This window comes from Spodoptera frugiperda, chromosome 3 (assembly GCF_023101765.2).
Source record: "Spodoptera frugiperda isolate SF20-4 chromosome 3, AGI-APGP_CSIRO_Sfru_2.0, whole genome shotgun sequence".
Lineage (NCBI taxonomy): Eukaryota > Metazoa > Arthropoda > Insecta > Lepidoptera > Noctuidae > Spodoptera > Spodoptera frugiperda.
The window spans coordinates 10,372,484-10,398,661 of record NC_064214.1 but is presented as its reverse complement, the minus strand read 5'-3'; the positions used below and the strand labels follow the sequence as shown (position 1 = coordinate 10,398,661).

The 26,178-nt window shown below is 35.7% G+C and overlaps 3 protein-coding genes across 3 annotated transcripts; 1 reads left to right on the top strand and 2 right to left on the bottom strand.

Annotated features, from left to right (window-relative positions):
• The first annotated feature begins 4,126 nt into the window (after positions 1-4,126).
• LOC126913077 (centrosome-associated zinc finger protein CP190) lies at positions 4,127-9,501 on the top strand. Its single transcript, XM_050707876.1, has 2 exons — positions 4,127-4,292; positions 4,516-9,501. Exon 2 carries the CDS (start codon positions 4,564-4,566, stop codon positions 8,899-8,901), a length of 4,338 nt encoding a protein of 1,445 aa, XP_050563833.1. The 5' UTR covers positions 4,127-4,292; positions 4,516-4,563; the 3' UTR covers positions 8,902-9,501.
• Positions 9,502-9,535: 34 nt separating this feature from the next.
• On the bottom strand, positions 9,536-12,349 carry LOC118273969 (ubiquitin-conjugating enzyme E2 J2). Its single transcript, XM_035591260.2, has one exon. The coding sequence runs from the start codon at positions 12,152-12,154 to the stop codon at positions 11,477-11,479; it is 678 nt and encodes a 225-aa protein (XP_035447153.1). The 5' UTR covers positions 12,155-12,349; the 3' UTR covers positions 9,536-11,476.
• Positions 12,350-12,997: 648 nt separating this feature from the next.
• LOC118274224 (centrosomal protein of 120 kDa) lies at positions 12,998-25,890 on the bottom strand. The gene is made up of 20 exons (XM_050707878.1): positions 25,728-25,890; positions 25,494-25,641; positions 25,071-25,203; positions 24,250-24,360; positions 22,707-22,806; positions 22,057-22,205; positions 21,817-21,899; positions 21,111-21,268; positions 20,453-20,658; positions 19,790-19,956; positions 18,812-19,021; positions 18,116-18,171; positions 17,708-17,817; positions 17,132-17,314; positions 16,488-16,664; positions 15,225-15,311; positions 14,550-14,710; positions 14,194-14,324; positions 13,890-13,932; positions 12,998-13,783 (listed from the first exon to the last, which is right to left on the bottom strand). The coding sequence occupies exons 1-20, from the start codon at positions 25,777-25,779 to the stop codon at positions 13,636-13,638; spliced, it is 2,613 nt and encodes an 870-aa protein (XP_050563835.1). The 5' UTR covers positions 25,780-25,890; the 3' UTR covers positions 12,998-13,635.
• Positions 25,891-26,178: the final 288 nt, after the last annotated feature.

Sequence of the window (26,178 nt, the reverse complement as noted above, 5' to 3'; positions counted from 1 at the left end):
CCATGCCAAGAAGCCTTGGTCAGCTGTAAGTGGGCAATGGAAGGTTTATGGTAGTTACCGCGTTCTTAACTTGTGGAGTACGTATCTACGTCGCTGGTGTCTTTATTGGGTAGACATGGAATGGCTGGGACGAGATTAGTTAATCTCTTTAGATTTACATTTGAATGCGGTTTTATTTGTGTTTTCTTTTCAAAATGGATTCGTTAGTGTAGATTTTTTCGAGATAAAACCTCCATAGTACAACATTTAAAAAATGTTGAAAAGTCGAACATGAATTATGTTCCAATTTTGAATTAATAAACCTAGTTATCATCCAAAGAGTATAATATGTAATTGTATAGTTATCATTCATGTCGCAACTAGTTCAACTGTATCAATTGAAGAGTTTTATGCACACATGGAGTTAATATTACATTTTCAGTTCCTTGAATTATAATTCTGGTCACTCTTGCTATTCCAATTTACTTTCGACATTATAAAAAAAGGATAGTTATCAACAAAATATGGTTGAAAAGAGAAAAAATATATATTAAATAGGTAAATAGGTATTCACGCTAATCCTGAAACCTAATGGCGTTATGATGGCGAATTGGATTGTGGTTGTACTTAAGATTCTTCAGACAAAAGTGCTTATGGACTTTAAATATAATATAATAAAATTAGCCAGATTTAGGATAGCACGAAACCATTTATTGATTAATCAAGATTATGGAAGAAAACAGCAAAAATTAGTGACGTCAATTAAACCAGTACTTATTTTATTATCTTTAGTAATATAAGGTCTTTTGGCAGACCCATCTCTTACCTTAAACATAATGAAAACTTACGTTTACTTAAATACTAGATTATTTACTATTTGATTTATACATAAAAATGGCTGTGACCATCATCAACCAAATTAATTTTATTAAACTCAAACCCTATCTCACAGCCCTTGTCCTGACACATTCCACCATTAGCAAGTGGTGTAAACCAGTACTGCAATCGAAAAAATATTGATAAACTTGTCAGTATAGAAATATCTACTTACTAAGGATGAATTTTGTATTTGTATACGATTTTTATTTAGATACCTAAGTACTGGAATTTGGAATAATAAGCAACTGTATGGTGTTTAGATAATGTTTATCTCCGGATAAAAAGTTATCGTTATCTTTGTCTAAATCAGATGAGAAGATATATATCTTATATCATAGGCACATTGTAGATATTATGTAGGTACTGATCTAAAATATAATAATATTTTCAATTAAATATTTTAATAGCGTAAAAATGCTCTATTGCCTAAACGTATTTTTGGGTTCGCTGTCATTGCCGCGGTAAGTCCTTTTATTGAGGAGTGGCTTGAGAAGCGCCACGGTGTCATCACATAGCGCCTGACACAGGTGTTTACCGGACATGGGAGTTTCAGTAGGTTCCTGTTTCTGATTGGGCGGGAGGTAACGCCCGGGTGTCATTACTGCGAGGATCGCCCGGAGGATACGGTGGAGCATACGGTGGCGGTGTGCCCATGGGCTGAACACCGCCGTGTCCTCAGGGTTGTGGTCGGCGACGGCGACCTCTCGCGTCTGTCATTGATACTAGCCATGGTGCGGAGCAAGGGGGACTGGGATTCCGTCCCCTCCTGCTGCGAAGCAGTCATGCTAGCTAAGGAGGAGGCAGGGCACTTGAGGGAACGAACATCCTCACGCCCCAGCTGTCGCGAAACACACTCTGGACGTCGGGGGACGATCTCCGGCCACCGTAAGTGCGGGCCTGCCGACGGCGAGCAAAAGTAGCTCGCCGCTCGACCAGAACCAAACCCGTGCGTGGGGCGCGTTGCGTTCTGCGCGCGCCTCAAGAAACCATCAGACCACCACAGATAGGGCCCATTAGAGCTAATGCTTGATCCGGAGCGGACTACCTAGAGGGTTTTAGTGAGTAAGAGCCAACAGCGGGAGAAGTCAAGGGATGATTTTTGCTACTCAAAAAGTTGATATATCAGAATGACTTTATTTAAGACACTGGTTATTTATTATTCATGGAATCAAAGAAAAAAAAACAAACCTGATCGTAAGTGGTAATACCGACCGTGGATACCCGCAACCCCAGAGGAGTTACAAGCGCATTACTGGGGAGGGTTTGAGAATTTAAATTAAATCAATAATCCTTGCCTACATTTTATTTTCATGTCCGTCCAAAACATTAGATTCGTATATTTTATTTTCTTTCAGAGTAAAATGCTTTCGACGTTATATTGATATTAAATATCGTGTGACGCCACATTTCGTAAATTTTATAAAGAACGGTGACGTAGCTAACTCATTACCCCCCTTTACCTCCCTTCCTTGTCTTCCTAATCCCCGATTCCCCAACTATCCTTAAATTCCTAACCCCCATAAGGCCAGCAATGCACTTATAACCCTTCTGATGACCATGGGCGGCGGTGATTGCTTACCATCAGCCGATCCGTCTTCTCGTTTACCGGCTTTTACCAAAAAAAGCCTAATAGATAATAATATAAATAATTCTCATGAACGCATCATATTGATATGATACAATATTTAGGCGCTGCAGAGTTATAGGGCCTAGTCCTGGTTAATTACAGCAAATCTTGAAGTATTGAACTTGTTTAGAAGTTATAAACCCATTCCTAAACTTATTGTAATTTAGTGCCCTAAGTAAATAAGGTGCCTATAGTACCTAGATATATCTTCAAACTCAATATGTCTTGATTATGAAAATAAGAATATACTAATTAACAACAATATTTATTATTACTCAGCAGTCCTTAAGTTGTGTGCCCGACTGGGTCCTTAATTGTTACCCACATAGGTATTATATAAGACCTATATCAGATTAGGGAAAGCAATAAAGTAGGCCTCCTTGAGTTTGAAATGGAACTCAACTACAACTCAGCAAGACGTTAGATTTCCGACTAAGTAAAATAATATTGATTCTTTCTCAATAATAATAGTTTCTGGTTCTAGAATTAAGGACCAATATCAAACGGATCCTGAGCTAGTGGTTATCAGGAATCTGTGTCGAAGCAGTAGGAATAGAGTGGTTTTTAGTGGGTAAGAGTCGGACACTCTCTCGGCTCACCATGATTTTTCCCCCATAAAAAGAACGTGTATCACAAACGATACGTAGGTGTGAAATTAACTAATACTTAGGTACAATTAAATCATCTATGCTCATATTATTGTCTACTTAGATTAAAAAAAACATTTTAAATGAAATTATAAATAACTAGCTACTTCTGCGCGGTTTCACCCGCCCTGCTCGGTTCCTATTGATTGTGGCGTGATGATTTATAGCCTATAACCTTCCTCGATAAATGCGCTATCCAACACAAAAATAATTATTCAAATCGGACCAGTAGTTTCGATTAGCGCTTTCAAACAAACAAACAAACAAACAAACTCTTCAGCTTTATAATATTATAAGTAAAGATATTAACTATTAACTATCGTATAATGGAATATAAGCTTAAGTCAAAGAAGTAACAACAAGGAAAAGTACCAACTTTCTAAAATTCTAATATATTTTTAGGTTCTGTAAATAACTGGCCTCTCGTCTAACCAAAAATCTTCAATGCAAACGCTCAATTACACAGTTATCTTTGTTTATTGTACTTTACCTACGGCTGATTTACTGACTGAGACAAAAAAATATGAAAAAAATATTATTAAGAATAAATTACTAATCCACATTAATTCCTTTAACAATATTCAACGATAAATAATAAAATATAAGTAAAAATTATTAGCTGAAATCAGAGCCCTCTATTGACCTATTATAGTTAACTTATATAATAATAGACAACCAGTGGGTTCCGTTACGCGATGCGTCATTTTCATTTCTCGTTGTGTGAACGCCGCGCTTGTAGACTCGAGTAAAATTAGAACGTTCGCAATCAATAAGTTGGTATCAAAGTCGTCGCAGATGGCGACACTGAAGAGTTGCGCACAAAGTGTGAACAATTAAACAACATTTAACGGATTTAAAAATAAATAACGACATAAAAACACTAGTTTTTCAATTTTGTGAAAGTATTTATTCTATACTAATAAATAACACTAATATACATTTTTTATTGTACGTAAAAAATAATTAGTAGTGATTATGACTACACAACAGCATTTCGACCGAAGCGTCAACAAGCGTCAAGTTTCGGATTGAGGCCGCTGCTGTACACCGCCATCTTACGTCCACCGTGTCAACTTGTGTTGGATTTGGTGCAGTAATTTTGTTTGATTGTGACGAGAGCAAGTTATCGAAATACAAACTATTCTGTTTAGCCGATATCGGTAAGTTCCATGAATAAAACACTACAATACCTATATGGCGGAAAATTTAAGTAAAATTTTAAATGTGAAACGCGTGTGAAAATCTAAGTGTATAGCATCAGTCCGACTCGATTAACAATGAAATGAAAATAATGTCTAGTGTTTTTGGATCAATAGTTACCGCATTTATTCGCGTGTAACTCTGATGATGCTAATTTCTAATGGTAATAAACTTATGTTTCAGCGGCCGGCGTGTTACTGGAACCGAAATATGCCATGAGAAATCGTAACAATGTCGGAAAAAAAGCAAGTGAAAGTTGACAACTGGGGAATATATTTCCTCCAAAGGCTGAAGCATTTCTTTAACCGGACTGATTATTGTGACCTGACGCTGCAATTTCAAGATAATGCCCAGCTAAAAGTGCATCGATTAGTGCTCAGTGCGTGCACTGAGTACTTCGAACTCTTGGAACGAACATGTGAGATGTACGAGGACTGTTTGGTGATGCCGGACGACCTGCAGGCGGATGTGATCGTCCCCATCGTTAACTTCATGTACACTGGAAATTTAGAATTTCAGGTGGATTTAGTGGAGAAGTTGTATCAAACTGCCCAAGTCCTGAATATGCCCGTTTTAACAAAACTTCTTGAGTCGCATCGCCACCTAGTGAATAAAACACCAGCTCACAGTTATAGTGCTAAAAAATTTACTAAACAAAGTGAACCCAAGAAGACTACTGGAACTGGAGGTGCAAAACGTTCCTATGGCAAGGCATTTGAGAATAATGTAGTGTACAAAAACAAAAAAACTTATCAAACCTTAACTAAAAGTGACAAGACTAGTAATAGTATTTACCGTCCACCATCACCAATATCTGCAGAACCATTTACTCCACAAAGATCTGTTGTGGAAGATCCTCGTCCTACAAGATATGAAATACCTGAAGAACTTGAGTCAGATAATTTATTTGACAATTCATTTAGCAATATATCATATACTTCTCAACCTTTGGTTGTTCATCCTGACACGGTGAAGAGATATAAAGCAGCTAAACGCAGCACTTTGTTTGGTGAACCATCAAGCTCAAAGAAAGTATCTGGTATGTCAACAGTTGACATAGTTGAATGTAAAAGGGTAGTATCTAAGGATGAAAGTATATTTAATGAGAGCAATCGTGACCATACTTTTAATGATGAAAATGATTTATTCAATACTTCCTATGTAGAAAATGAAAGAGATTCTAGCCAACTTTTTGATCAAATGTTGGACAATAATGGTGGACCCAAAGTTACAATAGAAACTAAGGATGGCAAAGATGCCTCCAATTTGGACCATGCAAGAATAATTAGTGAGCTTTTGAAGAAGTATCCTCATCTTGTCAAAAGTAATAAAAATATTAAGTTGAAGATTCTAGATCCTGTATCCAGCAAAGGAAAGAAACAAGCAAAGTCAGCTTCAGCTCCTAGCTTTACAGAAGCCAAGCCACTAAATGTGAAAGCAGATGAAGATGACTTTACCTATGAAACTGATGTTATAGATTCCAAACAGGCAGCAAAACTTATTGCAATGGGAGCAGAAAATGTTAAAGGACCTTGGATATGCTTGATCTGTGGTACCCCAGGAAAAGCTCTGCATTTCAACTCTTATTACAAATTCCGCCGTCATTTAGTAGATGTGCACCATGAAAAACCTGTGGCTAACATCTGTGAATATTGCGGACTTAGATCTTTGAAGAGGAACTACTTGCTTCACCATCTTTATGCTCAACATGGTGTTCAACCTCCACCACAGTATCACTTCCCTAAGTGTAATATGTGTTCTTATATTGCTCTTACTGAGGGTTTACTTGTCAAACACAAGCTAACCCATAAGGATATTAGAAACTTCCGCTGTAATGTTTGTTCTGTTGCATTTGCATCCTCTAGTCAACTACTAATACACATACAAAACACAGGTCACAAATACAGCTCTGAAAGGAAAAATAATTTACAATGTGTATACTGTTTGAAAATATTCTTGCGGGAATCAAACCTATATGCACATCTTAAAACACATCACAAAAAAGAAGCAAAGACTGACTGCATTATTGATTCTTCCGATGATGAAAAAGTTGATGATGAGAGGCCAAGATCAATTAGTATTAAATATGAACCTAGTACCAGCTATGACAATGATTTTGAAGAGATAGATTTACAGTTTCCCAGTCACCAAATATCAACAAGTGACAAACACTCTACACCTAGAAGACAATCTGTCACTAATGCAAGACAAAAGATTTTAAATCCTGGCTTTAGTACACCAAAATCTAACCAAAAACCTAAGCCAGGTAAAAGCAGCAGTAACTCTCAATCTCAAAATGATTTCTTCCAAGATGTAAAAATACCTATTGAATCCACTAATGAAGAGATTGTAGTAATAAACAATGAAGAATATATCATGAAAGACAATCAACTTATTCCAAGAAAAAAGACACTCAACCAGGACTTTATCCTAGCAGACATTGTTGAACCAGATTCTGTACAACCTACTACATCTGTTCAATATGCTAATGTTGAAAATGCTAATATTGAAGAGAATGTTCAACCACAGTCCAGCATGATATTAAAGAAATCTACAAATTTAAATCAACCAATACAAATTGTGGTATCAAATGAAGAAGAATATAAAGCTTTAATGAATTCAAACCATCCTATTCTATTTGACAATGGTGATGCTACGAAGACACTTACTGTATTAACTGCACAACATAATACAGGAATAGATACAGGTACCATAGATTTGGATAATACTACATCTAGTGAAATGATGATACTACCTAGTGAATATCCATTGAATGTCACTGAAGCTGTGTCTACTGATAACCCTAATATTGTGGTAGTATACAGTCATGATGACCAGAGTAAGCAATTCCAAATACTTTCCACAGGTGGTATAGGAGCACAGTTTGTGCAATCTTCTGGAATGATAACACAGACCTTCGAAACTGTAACAACTGCCACACCTGTAATGAATCAGGTGGAACAAAATTGGCAGAACAATATTGAGAGCTTGGAAAGTCAACAACTGCAAATGACTCATCAACAGCATACTGATCATAATGTGACTACTGGTAATTTAGATCACCTTGCAGAAGTGCATATGATTTCTGAACCACAAAAAGAAATGGCTCCAGATGGGACTGAAATTTCTTTAAATCCTACAGAAGAAATTATGGAACAAATAAATAATCCTACCGAAAACAATATGATCAGTGAACCAAGCAATATCTCAACAACTACTAATGAGACTAATGACATTCACACTGACCAAAATAATATTGTAGAAGCAATGCAAATACAAAATGTACTTGAACAACCACTAGAGAACACAACGCAGTTACCACCAGTATCAGAAAATATAATTCAACCGATGGACACAGAAAGTATAATTGAACAACCAATTGGTGTAGAAGACATGCAGGAACAATCAATGGAAACAGAAAATATAGAACAACCAATTGAAAATGAAAATATTACAGAGCAAGCTATTGAGACAGAGTATGTCATTGAACAACCACTTGAAGCAGATATTGTTATGGAACAACAACCACTAGCAAATGAATTAGAAATGCCAATAGACACTGAAAGCCAGGCTGAACCAGAACAAGTAATAGAGACTGAAGATAAAGTAGAAGAACCAGTAACAAGTGCAGATATTGTGGAACAAACATTAGAATCTGGAAATATGACAGAGCACCCAGCAGAAGATGAAACTGTTGTAGAGCACAGAGTACCTTCAAATATACTAGAACAAGCCATTGAAAATGAGAATATTATGGAGCAAACTCAAGAATTACAAAACATTCTGGAACAGCCAGTAGAAAGAGAACATGTTCTAGAACAACAATCTTCCAATGAAAACAGCACTATCCAAACAACTCCACAAGACAACACAGATCCTAAAAGTGTTTCTGAATATCCAGAAGCTGTTAACCCTGGTGAGAGTATTGAGAATGTTAAAAATCTAAATGACCAACCTGAAGAACTAATGGAATCACAAGCATATGATGATATTGTGGATATAAACAATCCCTCTCAAGAACAAAATGTAAATCCTAAAGAAACTGGATCAAAGATCCAAAACTTGGCACTAGAATGGTCAGAGGATGAATATGACATCACAGATAATCAGAATCATAATAACAAAACTGCTAAAATTAATGCTGATACACAGAAAATACCTTTCATCGATGATGGACCAGAATTGGAAGAATCAATAGAAAACATTCAACAAGAAATGCAGAAACAAATGGCTAGTCAACTTAATCAAATTGAGACACCAGATGTGGAAACTGAAGAAAGTGCAGTTTCCTCACAAGAAGAAGACTCTTCAAGCCAGGAGATGCAACTACCGCCATTAATAGATTCGCCAGTGCACGGTCCTATACCCAATCCTCAAGTACAACAGAAGTTGTCATCCTTACTGAATGATTGGGAGGACAATGATTCCCAAGAGGATATGATTCCAGACAACTCTACCCATGAAAATATTTTGCCAAAAACAGACACTAATAAGCCTCAAGACGTCCCGAAAAATGATAATATCAGAAGCTTGGTTAGTGACTGGGACGATGACGACGATAAAGAGTAAATAGTAATAAGATACTCCTCAAATTATGTGACTTAAGCTGACACCATCAATTGTATTTTTTCTCAATCTTTTACCTAACAAATTATTTAACATTTTAGCTACATCTATGTTTTATATTGAAATATTATTTTAGTTGTAAGTAGTACTATTAGCATTTTAAGTATAGCATATTAGTATATTATATAATTTACATGCATCATGTATAAAGCAACAAGTTTATTTGTGTATATTATGGTGTGCCTAACTTCCTAAATGATACTTCCTATGTATTCTGAAATAAAATTCATCATACACTAGATGTGTATAAAACATTTTACCTATTTTAATTGGGACACCTATTATTGTGTAACAAGGTATACCTTGATGAACTAATGTGGCAGGAAGTGCTAATACATTTATAGAAATGTAACCCCTATACCTATAACATATTACCCATGTCCATCCTACCAACAATACATTGTATACAAGAAAATAGGCAATAATATTATGTAATTGTAAAAAATAATGTTTTCTAAAATAAATGTATTTCATAAAATGTATAATTATGGAAATGATACTGAAAACCTTTTTAAGTTAATAAATAAATGGGTTCATAATAAATGTTTCAATTTATTTTTCCACAAATAAAACAACATTTCATATAAAAATACCATTTTACTAGATTTAAAACAATTAGCAGTTGCTAAAATCAACAGTATACAATGATTATAATCACATATTTGTATGATGTGCGCAACATTACATGGCAAATGAAGGGCTCCTTACTATTGAAACATTTTGGAATCTTAAATTTATAATGTGAAACAGCTACACAAGCAATGAAAGAAGTAATAATAGATATTTTTAAGTACTATTTTCATCAGGATGTGTGTGAATTCAAATAAAATAAATCATTAGTCCATAGAACTTAAAAATAATTTGCACATAAATAATATTAATTTACTACTTTTTGTCGATTTGTATTACACAAATAGTACCCAATTCTGACACACCTTACAATAGCACTAGTGATCAAACAATAGCAGATTTTTATATAGCACATAGTTTTATTCGTCAAATATAATATTCATACATGGACAACACAATTTAAATGCAGCAGTAGGCTCAATATTGATGATTGAAAGATTAACAATTTTGGACTCTAATACATGAATAACATCATATAGGTAAATGACATAAAGCTAGAAGAATTATGTCCAAATACTCAAACACCACTGAATTTTAAGACTCAAGTTTTTAAGTTTTCTTGTTACTATTAAGATTATGAATACAATATGTCTGAAATAAATTATTTGAAATTGAAATAGTTGATAGTAGCATACTATATATTCTTTAAGTACAACTTAAAATCAAGTAGCATTTCAGTATTAGGGTGATAGCAGCACATTAAGAAATACTCGAATTCAATCAACTTAACATTCATTATTATATTTGGAATAACAACAGACAGTCAAACGAACACAAGCAGCAACAACTTTGAGATTATTACATTTATTTGTAAGTTTATAACTTGACAATTATTGACAAATGTCTCTCACACTAAAAGCTATTTGCAATATTAACTGAGAATACTTGCAATAGTGAAAAAGTATCACATTATACTACATTATTTTCTCTAATTTAAAACACGCTACCTAGCTATTCATCACAAAGAATTCTAAAAACTATGAATGTGTGAATACAATGTTTACACTAACAATGAAAGTGCTTGCTCAATATGTTGTATAATCAATGTTTTTATATTCTTTACACTACAATGTAACACATACAATTTACAATAAACATAGTTGCAATAGTGAAATAGCACTTTGGAACAAAAGAGATCTTTCTATGCATTTCCAATTTTATTTGTAACTGAATATTAGGAGAATGTTTGTGGGATAACATTTTAATTTTAAATAACTGGTAACTACACTTGCAATAAGTTTATACAATCCAACAGTTTAGCTTACAACTTGTTACCATATCTAAATGAGGAGAAAAACTGCTTTTTATCAAGCTTCCTATCCTATCACATGGCGCATGAACGCATGTGCCTAATTTAGCCTTCCCACTGGTCAAAATCCATAATAGGTAATATATGTCTACAAAAGTAAACAAATATTGTATGAAATTAAATATTCACAGTTTAACTGCCGTACTGAGATGAGATATTCAATTTTGTATTTTATTATTTTGGTAAATATAGGTACTTAATTACGATTAATTCATAATAAACCATGGTCAATAATATATAATGTTTCTTTGAAAAGATATAAGTCAAGAGCATTCATATTAATTATTATAATCAAGTGAAATTATTCAATAAATAACATAACAAGAAACATCAACCAAACAACAGAGTCGATGATGGAGACATCTACGTAGATCTTTGAGTTTTTCTCCCCATTACAATTGAGTATATCAGCAATGTCTTGTCACACAAACAAGGTTCATATAAGGTACATCCCGTACATCAATAGTCTGTATGCTTAGCACAATGTCATATTAATTAATAACTTCAAAATTTGCCTCTAATGGAATAATATGTATTTACAAAATAAATTACAATATTTACATTAAAAATACAGCATGACTAATCATTGGATATGGAGACTAAAACATATTTTACCATGTATGCAAGAAATACAAAGCCTACCAACACAAACAAATTGGTCAAGATATAATACATATTAGATTGTTGCTCTGTTATCACTTCACCTGGGCTGGGAGCTGTGGTGTCCGCGTGAAGCATGGCCTCCTGCCGCAACTTCAGCTGCTGCTCAATCTCCTGGACATAATCCGGAAATAGCTCACAGAACATTTTGTTTTTTATATTTGTCTCCAAAGACTCCGCCGCCAAGCAACGTTTCTGGAAATCTGAAGTTTCAACAGATCCCAATGTTGGAGTTTTTTCTAACATGAAGCTGAGCAAGCCAGTGAGAATTGTAGATATTGACCACGCTGGGTTCCACGTATCGGGATGGAAGTCTGTAATGCTAAGGCACAGTCGAGTGTTCGTCTTGAACCGTCCGTTCGGTGTAATCATATAAATTGATGGCGGTTTGAAAGGAAACTCCCTCGGAAATATGATTTTTCCGTGGTAGTAGCCACCCTCGTAAGGACTTTTTTCTGGGCCTTTGACAACGTAATGCCATTCTAAAATATTTGATGGCACTGGTTCTGCCGTCACATATGGAACAGGGTCATTTTTCAGCCTAAGGTAATCTTGCTTCAGCCTGCTAGTAGCTCCTGTAACTTTGGTTTTAGCCATTTCTTAGCACAAAAACGCACTCATACAATACTGTAACGGGTTAGGTGAATATCACTGCTATCATACACTTATTATTTCTTCGATATAGCTTTGAATTACAATTTTTGGTCGATTAAAATCAATCACTAATAAATAAAATAATACGTCAAATGATTTGCAATCATACGATACGTCATGTCGTCCAAAGAGAATAATAAGATGTCGTCATTCGAAAATAGAGTTGTACTTGGTGGAGTACGATAGTAACTTAAACTTACTATTGTGAATTATTTCTTTAATTATTTTGTACTAAATATTAACGTCTAAACGTGGTAAATTAACAATTGATTATTTTATCATTTAGTTTTCGTTCATTAAATTTTTGTTTGTTCCAATTCCATATTTTAAAGTCAAGTTTCGACCCATACCTACAACAAACTTGCTATTCTTCAGAAGACGGAAAACTTGGTAGGTGCTAGGTGGGCTAGAGATATAATGCTAACTTGGGCTTCTTTTAAGTTTTTATAGACCAAATTGAAATAGATGAGGCGAAAAAGGTAGTGCCCAACGCCTAGTATGTACATTGCATAGTACTTGGGCCTCTATAGTTATTATTCTCTCTGAGTATGCCTATGCCTACAAAATTATTTCACAGAGTATAATAATAATTGGGGTAATTTACCTACCTACCTACCTGGCCTACCACAAAGGAAAACAGGCGTGACGATATTATGAATGGAGATTTTACTATTAGACTTTATTTTTTTTTGTGGGCGTCTCAGTCACCTACTAATAATCCATTGCAAGTGGTACTGAAGATACTACAAGTCAAAGGTGGAAAAAGGCATTAAAAAATATCTCAGAAACATTAAAAAATCTTTTTATTTTCAATAACAAACCCGTCTAGCATACATCAGTGTCAGCGTCAGTCACAAAGAGTATTAACAAATCAACAATACGTACTTTATGACAACAAAACATGATAAATAATAAATAACAACGACCTTAATGATTTTATTTTAATTAACATAATATTTTTAACTTTATAAATGTATATAAAAGTAAATGAGGGGTTTAGTAACCATGAAGTCAAAAGCTTTGGCGACAATAGTATAACTTAAATGTCCATCATCTACTTTTATATCATTAGTCATTTCTAAGTGTACCGAAACCAGTATATTAATGCACAATGAAGTCGGTTAAAAAGGTTTAATAGACTTCAAACGACATTAGTCAAAATTAGTCATAACCAGGAGAAAATTCTAGTGACCCCCAACATTTAGGGTTGAGCATGAGTGTTGAAGATAACGGAATTACCTTCTTATCAAAATATTGTCAATAAGGCTGAAAATCCTTTACGAAATTTCAAAACACAGGCTTCTTTGCTATGCTGGATATGCCAGTATCCAAACATTCCATCCCATTATATGTACCCAACATACAGTTTTGTCTATAAAATAGTTATAAATTCGAGTATTAAACTAAGTTACATTAATCCACGGTCAAGTGCCACAATTGAGCAACATACTTCGTATTTCATGGTTCAATTGTTTGAGCATCTCTTCGTCTGGGTTGTCCTGTTGTACTAGTCGGTCACGTTGCGCGATCAACTCGTTTATTTTCTCGTTCATCGGATTTTTTGGTGCGTTCCTGCAATTATAGATTACAAGTGTAAGTTAAGTATTTTTACAAATGATTATATTGTTAATTTAAGACAGTCAAGATTTTTAAAATTCACTTAAAAAGAAGTACTTACTTCAGATCATTAAACATGTCTAATTCGTCAGGTCCGGTCGGATCTGAAATAAACATAAGTAGTGTTTAGTATAAAATACACCCCCTATTACATGGGGCTTATAACACAAATGGTGAAAAGTGGGTGTACATATGTATAGCGACATTACGTGACGTATGTACCTCTGCCTACCTCTTCAGAAATAAAAGATGTTACGTTGCATATACATATGTTTAGTATAAACTCTTTGTTAAATCCATATCTACATATTCAACATGCCAATTTTATTCGTTAAAGAAAGGCTAAAACTAATTATTAGACTTACTTATTAAAGAATGCGTGTTGAGTGCGGGCGTGTTCGCCAGTATGTCCACGTAGAAATCGTCTTTCAGCTTCTTCAGATCAATAGGATTTTGGTTTATATTGATTTCCTCTTCGTCTTCTATTGTGTCAAGTCTGTAAGAAATAAGCAAGAGTACGTTCAAATCATAGTTTAAAAAAGTAATTATGTTTATCTAGTATTTTGTACAGCTAAAGTGTGTTTTACATTTTATCTAATAACTACAATATGTGTGTTTTTCTAGTAAATATCTATCGCACAGTTAGCTATCAGTCAATGATTAATTTAGTTATGTCTCACGAAATTTGTACAATAAATAATTAAAATTCGTATGAGTTCACCGCATGGTGTCGAGCTGCTTCCGATCCTGCTGCAGCTGCGAGAGCATCTGTTTCCTCGTGGCGAGCTTCACCAGGTGCAGCTCCCGCACGGCGCGCCCCCACTGCTCTTTGAAGAATGCCTTCGATTGCACCGCGCTGTCTAGTTTCTCTTCTAGGTAACGCTGGAAATATGAACAATTTTATTATTAGATTATAATGTTAGCTTGGTCGGAGCATTGGTAACAATCTTGACTAGTGATAATAAATTGTGTTGTTGTTATAATTGATTGTGTTTAAAAAAATCTCCCGTTATTTTGAAGCCAAAATAAATAAAATTGTTTACCTGTACCTACTTTTAATCCTGATTCCTAGATCAAAATTCGTACAATGATTTATTTATGCAAAGAATACCTTTGCGGTAGTAGTTTCTCTTCTAGGCATAAACAGACATAAACTCTTTATCTCTTAGATTAATCACTTTAGAACTCCTTGCCGGAGTCTGTGGCTCCTGATGGGTATTGAACCTGGGTGTCTTCAAAAAATCTCCCGAGTGAATAGGTTGCTTATGGTCCGACGTGCTCCATCGTAGGCCGCATCATCACTTACCATCAGGAGAGATAGCAACCAAAAGTCGACCCATTCAATGTAAAGAAATTACACCTTATTAAAAATTATAGCAAGAACAAGAATACTTACCAACTCCTGTATAAGACTGGCAGTTTGATCTTTCGTTAGTCCGGAGTATCGACTCTGCGATTCCTTTTCAGTATTCTTAATGTTGTTCTGAAAAACGGATAATAAAATATTATTTATTTTTTATTCACTCTTGCAATCACTCTATGTCCAACTCGGGAACTTGGCAATTATCATAAACTAGCGACCCACCCCAGCTTCGCTTGGGTGCAATGGTGATGTATTATACATATAAACCTTCCTCTTGAATCACTCTATCTATTAAAAAAAAAGCATCAAAATCCGTTGCGTAGTTTAAAAGATTTAAGCATACAAAAGGACATAGGGACAGAGAAAGCGACTTTGTTTTATACTATGTATTGATTCATAACACCCTATCAATTCTTATATCTTAATTTTCAAAAGTGTACCTTTTTTTTTAATCTTTAATAAATATATTGGAGGGTTTAATCACACTGACTATGTCACCCTCATAGGAACCTTAACAAAATATAAATATAAACATAAAAGAACTTAATATCTATTAATAAAAATATTTTTAATAAGTAAATACAATTTTCTAGCTTTGTCTGATAATGGTGCAGACAAAACACTGTTAAATTTGCCAACAACGTAATTAAGTTAAAAGTGTGACCTTGAAATACGCAGTTCCACTATGTTTCTGCAACTGTTCCATTTATTGAGCTAACTCCTTTATCGCCATGTTTTTGAAAAATTGAGCTGGTGGTTCACTGTCGTCCTCCATCTTAAACTATAGACGCCAAATTTTATGCCTCAACTCCTGCGTACTTGTCGTGTAGTGCGGACTCTAGAGCCTTCTTTGCGTCTACGCAACTATATAATATTAATTATAAAGATACAATGAGCTGACCTTTTATTTTGCAAAGGATAAAGATCATTTTGCCAATAGTATGTAATTTATTACCAATATGCTAGACACCGGGTAATTCCAGAATTTATGATATTTTTAGAATTTTGTAAACGGCAAGATTTAAGTAGATAGGTTCATGAAAAGTCCAATACAGCACGTTTATAACAGTTTATGCTCTTATTACTATTTTCTATTTGTATATTTATGTCATTTTGTGTCCTTCTAATGTCAATGTCCTATTTTATATCGTTTCTAATTCATAATATCTATCTAAAAAATCTAATAATAATAAAAAAATAATACATAAACCACAAAATCACGGTGCAGGAGACCAGGGTCACTGACTATGTAAGACAAATACACGTCACCAGTGGCGGGTTAAGTTAAAAGTGTACCTTGAGCAGTTCCACTTGTTTCTGCAGCTGTTCTACATTGAGCTGTAACTCCTGTATGGCCATGTCTTTGAGCTTGAGCTGGTGGTTCATGTCGTCCTCCATCTTCTGCGACGCCTGCCTCAACTCCTGGTACTTGTCGGTGTAGTGGGACTCTAGAGCCTTCTTTGCGTCTAGCAACTGAAATTTTATTTAAAATGGTGCTGAGATCCTTTTATTTTGCAAAGGGTAATAGCAAAGGCTTGACATGGGTTAAGAATGTATGATATTAGCTTAGTATTTTGTAAACGCCAATATTTCAGTAGATAGATTCATGAAAAATACACACGTTTATTACACTTTACGGTTTAAACTCTACGGTTTAAAAACTAAGACTAACCGAAATGACCGTGATGTTTTATTTATTCTCTAACAGAGGTCACATCATTTGGAAGCGACATACTTAAGCCGTCTTCAAGTAATTTCGTGTAAGATAAGGAGGATGACTACTGAGTAGCAGTACATATTTCAATAGTATAATAAATAAGACCAATTATGAAAAGTGGGTGTACATTGTATAAGCGGCATTACGAGTCGTAAAGAGCACCTCTGCCTACCCCTTCGGGGATAAAAGGCGTGTCGTTGATCTGATCTGAATTAATAAGTACCTTTTTCTCCCTCTCACAGTTCCTGTAGCCCCTAAGTCTGAAGTCTTCAGTAGCTCTGCTGAGGTCCGCCGCCAGGTTGCGACACTGCTCTATGCCCTTACTCAGTTTACACTCCAGGTCCACCTGCTTCTTCGACCACTCCTTAGCTAAGAGTTCCAGGTGATACTCTTCTTTGCGTTTTAGCTGGAAGTTCACAAATTAAAAGAGAGAAATAAGGGTAATGATTGTGGTTGATAGTACATACATGGTGTTAGGTGTATAACTTACGCAACATAATTAGGTTTAATTTTTTTTTCGTTTATAGCTAACGATTTTGTGCTCCTCGGATGGTGTTAGTTAGCCTATTTTTTTGCCTTTATGGCTAAAATTCTGTGCTCCTCGGATGGCGTTAGGCGTAGGCGAGAGGTCGATTTGTTCAAACTATTATGACTAACAAACCACCTCACTGGGTCAATTACAAGATACCTGGGTAAACATTTATGTTTTATGACTACTATAATACTAAATAAACCTTGGAATATACTCGGTATACTATTGAAATGGATATAATTAAGACAATGAAATGATGCTACATACTTGACATTTAAACAATTCCTGTTGTTTCTCCTTCCAGTCTTCGAGCTCATCGATAAACTTCTGCATTATGGCGTCGCGTTCTAACGCGGGAATCATCTTCTTTACCATTTCTGTGAAAATATTAAATAGATATCTTTTAATATTTCTATGAAATTGTTAATCTACAAACATTTTTGAGTTGGTACAAATATCTATGACGTAGTACAAAATCCTAGTGAGAAGAAACAAGATGGATGTGTTTTTTTTACATTACGTAGGTCACCGGTGACCGGAGTTAGCGGAGGATTGGGCTTCAACAGTTTTCTGATAGCAGTCAAAGGCTCGAATAAATGTATGAATATTTAGATTTCGTAAAATGATACTCTGATAAAGTACACAATAAATAAAAAAACCAAAATATGTACATACCTTTTGGATTTTTTGTGATACAAGTATCACTTATGCTTGTCTCCAATATAACCGTTCTGAAAAAAAAGATAGTAAAACTTATAGTATTATAGCCAAAACATCCAAGTTGTAGAAAGTTATGTAAAAAAAAATCTATTCAGTAATGAAAGTTTTTAAATTCATTATGATCTCAATTACAAATGCGTTGCCGGGTTTTTGCGGGGATATAAGGTTAGCTACAAATAATTTGATCTTTAATCTTTAACAATTGTTTAATGTAAACAATGGGTGCCTACACAAAGAACCCTAAAACAGGAGTCCTCCCACTCTTCTAGTAACCTATGGAGTTTCTTGCTCATTCTTCTCCTTAGGAATCTACACTTTGGAACAAGCAAATATCTTTACTAGAAGACTGACCGATAGACAGACATTATTAATGTTATTATACATATTTGGTTTGACATTCAAAAGTGACTTGGTTTATTTGAAATAAATAATTTTGACTGACTTTGACTACTTTTTAGACCAGACAAGATTTTCTTGCTACAACAGTTTAGGCAAAACTGGAAAGTATATTAGGATAGCCTTAATCGCCTTAAAGAGCTATCAGACCACCACAGATGGGGCCCAGTAGGGCTGAGACTGTACTGGACCCAGTAGGGCGGACTACCTAGCGCTAGTCCGCAGTTCCGGATCAGGCACATTTTTTTTATTTACCTATCACCCGCCTCCTGAGTACTGAGCGCAGGTTCACTGTTGGAGTCCCCGAGGAGATGGTCGCACTGCACCTGCACGTCGGCGGTGACGGGCCGCGCTCTTGACGTCACCAACCTCTCCTGGGACAGGGCCAGGGATTCACACATCTTCTTTATAAGGTCCGCTATCTCAGTGGACTGGAGGACTGTGTCGCCTGACGCGGTTTTGTACCTGGAATTACGTGTTTTATGGTATATTATTATTTTTTGATTCTTTTTTTAAACGTTGCCCCACATTAGGATTTTCTCCTGTGTCGTGGGTGCGTTTACAAACATACAATTTCACATGCACATGACACCCAAACCCGAAACAACAATTTGTGGATTACACAAAGAGTTGCTCCGTGCGGGAATCGAATCCGCTACACATTACACGGCAGCCAGTTGCCCAGCCACCGTGCCAACCGTGCATATTCATAAGACGCAAAAAGTTAGGAGGTTATACTACCAATTTTTTTATGTGTGTGCGTGTTTGTCTGTAATTACACATATATTACTAATCCCATAACCTCGTTAGCGAACACATATGCGAATGTCAAAACATTAGAGGGTGTCTTAATTACAAATTTCGAGTTCTTTTACAGACAGATTAGTGACAAGAAGTCGACATTAATGCTATAAACGGCTATTGCGTCATGGACTCTGTTTTATTGAACTAGACATATATTATAGATTGTAGTAAATATTATATGTTATAAATAGCCGAACAAGGGGTCTCGGGTTCGATTCCCGGGTCGGGCAAAGTATTACTGGGGTATCACGGGGTCTGGAATTGTGTCCAGGATATGGCAATAGACGCAACCCCATTACATGGGACTTGTAACACAAAATGGTGAAAAGTGAGTGTACATTGTATAGCGGCATTACGTGCCGTAATGTGCACGTCTGCCTTCGGGGATAAAAGGCATGACGTTGCTGCATTGTAGTAAATAGTATTCACCTGCCAGTATTCATAGCTCCTAAGTTAGTATAGGCGACCTGTCCCACATCATGACCGAGGTTGGTACAGCTTCCACTTCGGAAGTCGAGGTTTGGTTCATGAGGCACTGGTTCCTTCCCGCCAGTCTGCAGGCGAGAGGCACTGCGGGCCGTCAGGTTGTTGGGTTTCTGAAACAATTGGAGACGGGTTGGTTTGAATATTGTATTAAAGCCTTCAATAATTACATCAGTCAAATCCAGGGAAAAAGTCATTACATTCCTTTTCTAGGCTAATGGAACGTTAATGGAACAATGTCATTATTTTAATTTGGGACAAACTCTCTTATACAAGCTGTGAAACAATATCTAGATCTACAGACGAAATATAGCATGACAGCAGAAAAATAAATCAAGTCCTATTGTATCTCACAGACATGAACCAGAGTCTTGAATCCCGCAACAAAATAAATAAAAAGACATAGAAGAAAATGAATATAGTATCTTTTATGTAATGGTAAGCAATTTCCGCTGCCCATGAACACCCGAAACACCAGAAGCCTTACGTTTTGGGGGGAATTTAAGGATTGTTGGGAAATCGTGGCTTGGGAAGGGGAGTAATAAGGCTTTCTTTAGACAATAATATCTATCCTACAGTATACGAAAACCTTTAAATAAATAAAATTACCTGAACCTCCTGCTTATCTCCTAAATACTTGAGGCTCATTTCGACATCGACGTAGGGTCTCCTAGACCCTTCTCTGGCCGGGCCCTCGTCACAGCGCAGGATGAAGCACCGCTCGTGTATGCTGAGAGCTCCGTTACAGAACTTTGACAAAAAGTGTTGTATGTCTTCCGTTGGTATGAGTTTGCGGAGGTCCATGCTGCAGATACCTGAAAATATACGTAGTTACTTAAAAATGCCTAATATTATTTTTTGTATTTAGGCTATCTTATTTTTCGACCAAGATTTTTGTTTCTACAACAACGTCATCATGACAGGCTAGTTTCGTTCGGAGTTGCGGACTACCCAGCGGGTTTATCGGGGCTCCGGCTTGAAGCAGGAGTAGGAACGGGATGGTTTTAGTCAGTAAGAGTTTGACGTTCCCTCTCGCCTCGCCTAAGGCGAGAGAAGTCATGGGATGATTTAAGTAGGGATGGTCTACTTAATTTTCGAGCCTTTAACTAGCCTTTTTTGAAGGGGGGAATCTGTGAATGAAAGTGCAATTATTTTTTAATATTTAAAAATTACCCAAGGTATCCAATTTTCAAATCGAAATCTCAAGTTTTCCTAGGTGTATTTTTAATGCTTATTTTTTTTCAACTAGGTACATAGAACTGCTCACCAACATCCGTCTCCCCTGCCCAGACCCTGGTGACTAGATGCGGACAGTCCGTGAAGTACCGGCCCAGGGTCGCCAGCTCCGAGGCCAGGCGGAGCGACGTGCGCTGGTTGAACTGCACCGACAGACCATTCGCAGATGATGACGAGGATGGTGACATTCTGGGGAATAAATTAGGTAATTAGTATATTTTTTTAGGTAACATCACGCCTTTAATCCCCAACAGGGGTAGGCAGAGGTGCACATTATGGCACATAATGCCAATGTACACCCACATTTCACAATTCACGTTGTATGTCCCATGTAATAGGGGTAGGCAGAGACAATGGAACGCCAATTTCCACAATAACATATCTTGTATCATTTTTGTACATTCTTAGTGTTTTTTTTTTTTTATTAGGGAAGTCATCTAATGACTTTTCCCGCCTTTGGTGAGACGAGAGGAAGTGTCAGACTCTTACTGACTAACAATCCACCCCGTTCCTACTCCTGTTTTTCGAGCCGCAGCCCCGGTAACCCTCTAGATAGTCCGCAGCTACGGATCAGATATTCTTTGTATTAGAACGGAGTTCAGATTCATGGCCGATTTGGTAATGAAGCCGATTTGAATCACGGTTGCTGGTTGCACATTCAATATCTGTACTTATTAGAGATTATCAGGCATGGTCATTTAAGAGATTCTTTTAATATTATTTCTAAGTATACATACCGATCCGTCATGATGTTATGTGTGAAAACTGAATAAGTGACATAACAGTCCACTTCTTTGCTGGAGTTTCGGTCAGGTAACAACTGAAAGAACAAATGTTAGTTAAATACCTATTATTATTTAAACAAAAATAGCAAACATCCCTTTAGCATGTCTACACTTGAATTCCATACGTATCCATACTAGGATGGATCATCTATCCTCACAGTTCCCTATTAATACTGATAAATTTGTTTATACCAAGTCAAAATTTTCAACTGCTCCAATCACAAAGCTGAGAACAAACAGTTGTTTCCCAGCGCCGATCCGTATGAGGCCTTCATCGCACAGCAGCTTCGGCTGCAGCTCCGGACATGACGCAGTCTTCTTGCTTTCTGCTACATATTCCTCTGAAAATAAAAAATACACAATAAGTATATTTTTATAGCATAGGTCACTAAGCGAGAAGACAGATCTTTTGATGAAATGAATTTTATTTTCTTTCATATATTTTATTTTTGATACATTGTATAATTTTGTACACTTTCCAAAGCAAAACATAGCAGGAACTCTTCATGTATAGCAGCATTCCCGACAACCTCTAATAAATACTTTCAAATCAACCAACAAAAATAAATACTTTGACTTTGATGGTAAGCAATCGTCGCCGCCCGTGGACCACGCTAGGCAAAGGAGTCGCAGCGTTCCGTAAGTCAGTTAAGTATTAGGGATTCAAAATTATTTTAATTCTCATAATGTTTTTAACAGGCGTTAGGCAAAGAGCTGATAATGGAAATGACATCATAACATTATTTAGTGTTAGTGACCATGTTAGTTTAAAAACTGAAATAGGAACTTGCTAGACCAAGAAACAATCAAGTCAATTTAAGTCATATGTATGTAATACTCACTCAAAGTCATCAACATAGATTTGGCAGTGGGAGGATTCGATGATGGGTTTGCAGGAGGGTAGGCGACCTCATTGCTGTGGAACATACGCAGCTCATTGCGCTGGAAACAACATACAAAAGAAAAGGATGTGATAATATTTTACAAGTCTTCTGCCAGCTGTTGATTGTTATCACATAATCAACTCATTGGAGAGGCCTATGTCCAGCAGTGGACGAGTACAGGCTGATGATGATGATGAATCAACTCATAATGTCCTCCATCATACTCACTATAGGTTTAGTATTACCTAAACTGGTCGAAATAAGCTTCTTTCATGGTGAAATATAAAATTAAGGGCTATTTTCCCCACTTTCATAAAAATTACATGATAAAAACTGGCAGATAGTTTATAGAATAGTTGTCTACAGTGGCCCGTGGCTATCCATAGCCTTTGAAACTGTATATTATTAGTCTTACACTATTTCTAATTCATCATCATCATCAACAGCCTATTAATGGCCACTGCTGACCAAACGCCTCTTCTGACACGGAGAAGGTTTGAGCATTGGTCACCAGTTCACCACTCTTGCTCAATGTGGGTTGGCTATTTCCAATTAGAAGAAAGTTATTACCAAAAAACTTCATAGATAGGTAATCATGAAACCACTTATTACTTCAAATGAATTATCGACTAATCATTAACTTCCACATTCCATTGAATATAATTATTGCTTGTAAACTTACTTAACAAACAATAACTGCACTTAGTATAGAACATAAACAACATTGAATAGACATTATGTGATTACAGGCATGCAATGTAAAAACAAAAATATGAATAAACATGACCGTTGTTGATATGAATGGTATATTGTTATAATTACTTGTAGCATGAAAGGAAATATTTTCAAAGCAATTTGCATAAACATGAGTAACTATATTTCAAGTACTCCCTTAGTACGTGTTTGGTTTACGTTGAACGAAAACGAAACGAGAGCGCGTTCGGTGCTCTGATTGGCCGGCACGAATTAACCAACCAATAGGAGCACCAAACGCGCTCTTATTTTGATCTCGTTGAACGTAAAACAAACTCGTACTAAGGGTACTGAAGAGTAAGCACAAGTGACCAAGGAATTAGGAAATGAACCTTTAAGTAATAACTGATTTAAAATGATGTTTTATTTTGTTATAACTTGTAACAAAAAATTTTGTTAGTATGACTCAGGACCTACTTTGCAGTATATCATCGATGTGAAAAAATTTAGGTAACTTTCACATAAATGAAAGTGCATTTCACATTTGATTAGCACCTAACAGTATAACAATTGGTAACTAGAGAGACCTAGGAAATTTCGAAATTTATTGAGCCTAACTCATGTTACTGCCATGCAAGAACCATGACAAAAGAGTGAAGTGAAAGACAGACATTATACCGGATATAACCATACATGATCGCACCATTTACTTAAGAAAGTAGGCCTTATTTTACATCTCTCGGCTGAAGTTGCCTAGACACATATGAGTAGACATCTAGACACCTAGACAGATACTGTGAATGCTTACAGGAGTTGGCGTGTTAATCCTGTCTTCAATAGACAGGCTCATCAACAGCTGTGGATGGCAGCATTTTCCCTCCGACTTTACACCAAGCAGCCTGTGCCAGGAATGCTTGACCTGTAACACAATTAAAGTCAAAGCATTTATTTCAATTAATCCTAAATTAGGCACTTTTAAAAACATAATAAGATATGAGAAACTATGTATAATAAAATGTTACAAGTTCCAAATAATATATTAGTTTATTGTAAGCAATACAAATTGAAAGCTGTTCATTAATAGAAGTTTTAATATTTCTACTTGTGTACATGTTCCTTGAATATAACAAATGTTCCATTATGGTTATTACAGTTATCAGCAATAATCAACAAAGCTCTGATTGATCAGTATGGGCTTAATATTAGAATGTTATAATGTACTTACTATGAGAATACAAAACCAATTGTTTCCTACAATGTTATATCAAAGAACTGATTGTAATATAATGTACTGAGTAAGTATAACCAATGGTTCAAAATTCATGTTTTTTTTTAAATTTAGGCTTACTAAATAGTAGCCCTATTCACATGTACTAAAATCTGTTTAGGAACTTCCTAGCGCAGAGAATGAAACAGAATTTTTTTTTATAACAGGGGTGAAACCTTCAAAAATCGCCTAGCTTTTTGGAGAGAGACTAGGAAGTGTGGGATTTTACCTCACTAAAACCACCCCAGTGGCCACCTTCAGCACCGATAAGGGGCACCGAGTCCTCTTATTAGACCAGTTCCGGAGCCCCTATGGTGCAACACTTGTTATCACACATCACAGAAAATAACCTAAGTACTTACTTCTACAACTTTGTTGGATGGGCATGGTTGAGCTCCAAGTAGACTCAGAAGCAAGTATCCTACTTTATCCTTGCGGCCTTGAGTACTGGTTGAGAAGACTTCCACTTTGACCGGCACATTCTGAACTCGTAAGCTGCAATTGTTTAAAATAAGAGCCTGTTAAGCATATGTATAGAGAAAATTACCTTTTATATGTATAGTTGAGGTCCTGCTAGTGTTTTTTATATGCTATATTACGTATTTCGTTGTCAAAATATAATCATATGATTTTCTGTTGTCATATTACAAAACTATTCTAATGTTTTACAAGAAATGTTAGTTTAGAACACATTTGATATTTGTGGCAATCAAAATGTAACCAATACTAGGATTTTCTTATAAGAAACCCAATAAAATTGTGCAAAACAAAAGTGATTTGTTTACCTTCGAAACCTTCTTTTGTCAGCCTCCCAAACAAGTTCTGCATCAAAGACTGGAGCATGTGACGGCACAACAGGATCAGTCTCTAGCATATAACCATTTAGAGATCCACTAACGATAAACGGAGTCCGTAAAAACCCAAAACCAAGACCTAAAACATTCCAAAATAATTCAAATGATTACAGCTGTTTTGCAAAACATTTTGCTGTCACAAGGGAAAAGTGCAAAAAGACGTACCTTCTTTTACATGTAGGACTATTTGTATATTTGGTCCCCGTAATTCGTCCATCTATATTTTATTAGATAAATAACTAAAAATGTAAAAATTCAAATCAAACGCAACTGTAAACATTTCTTTCCAAAATCAAAGATGACATTAATTGTAATGTTGCAAGCGTAAAGTATATAATAAAACTAATTTTACTGGTTGCCAGCAGTAAATGAGAGGATAAACTTGAAATAATTAATTGTTCCGTAATAATTTAAATATGTAATACTACACTAATGTGATTATAGGAAATAAAATATGAATTCTTGGAAATATTATTTGTATTTACATATTAATTATCTGTCAAGTATACTCCATGTTACCGGAAGTAAAAAGTCCAGAATCTAAAACTTATTGAAATGGAAATATCTTTTAAAATAAAACGCACCTATCTTCTCAAATCTTGCAGGAAAATAATTG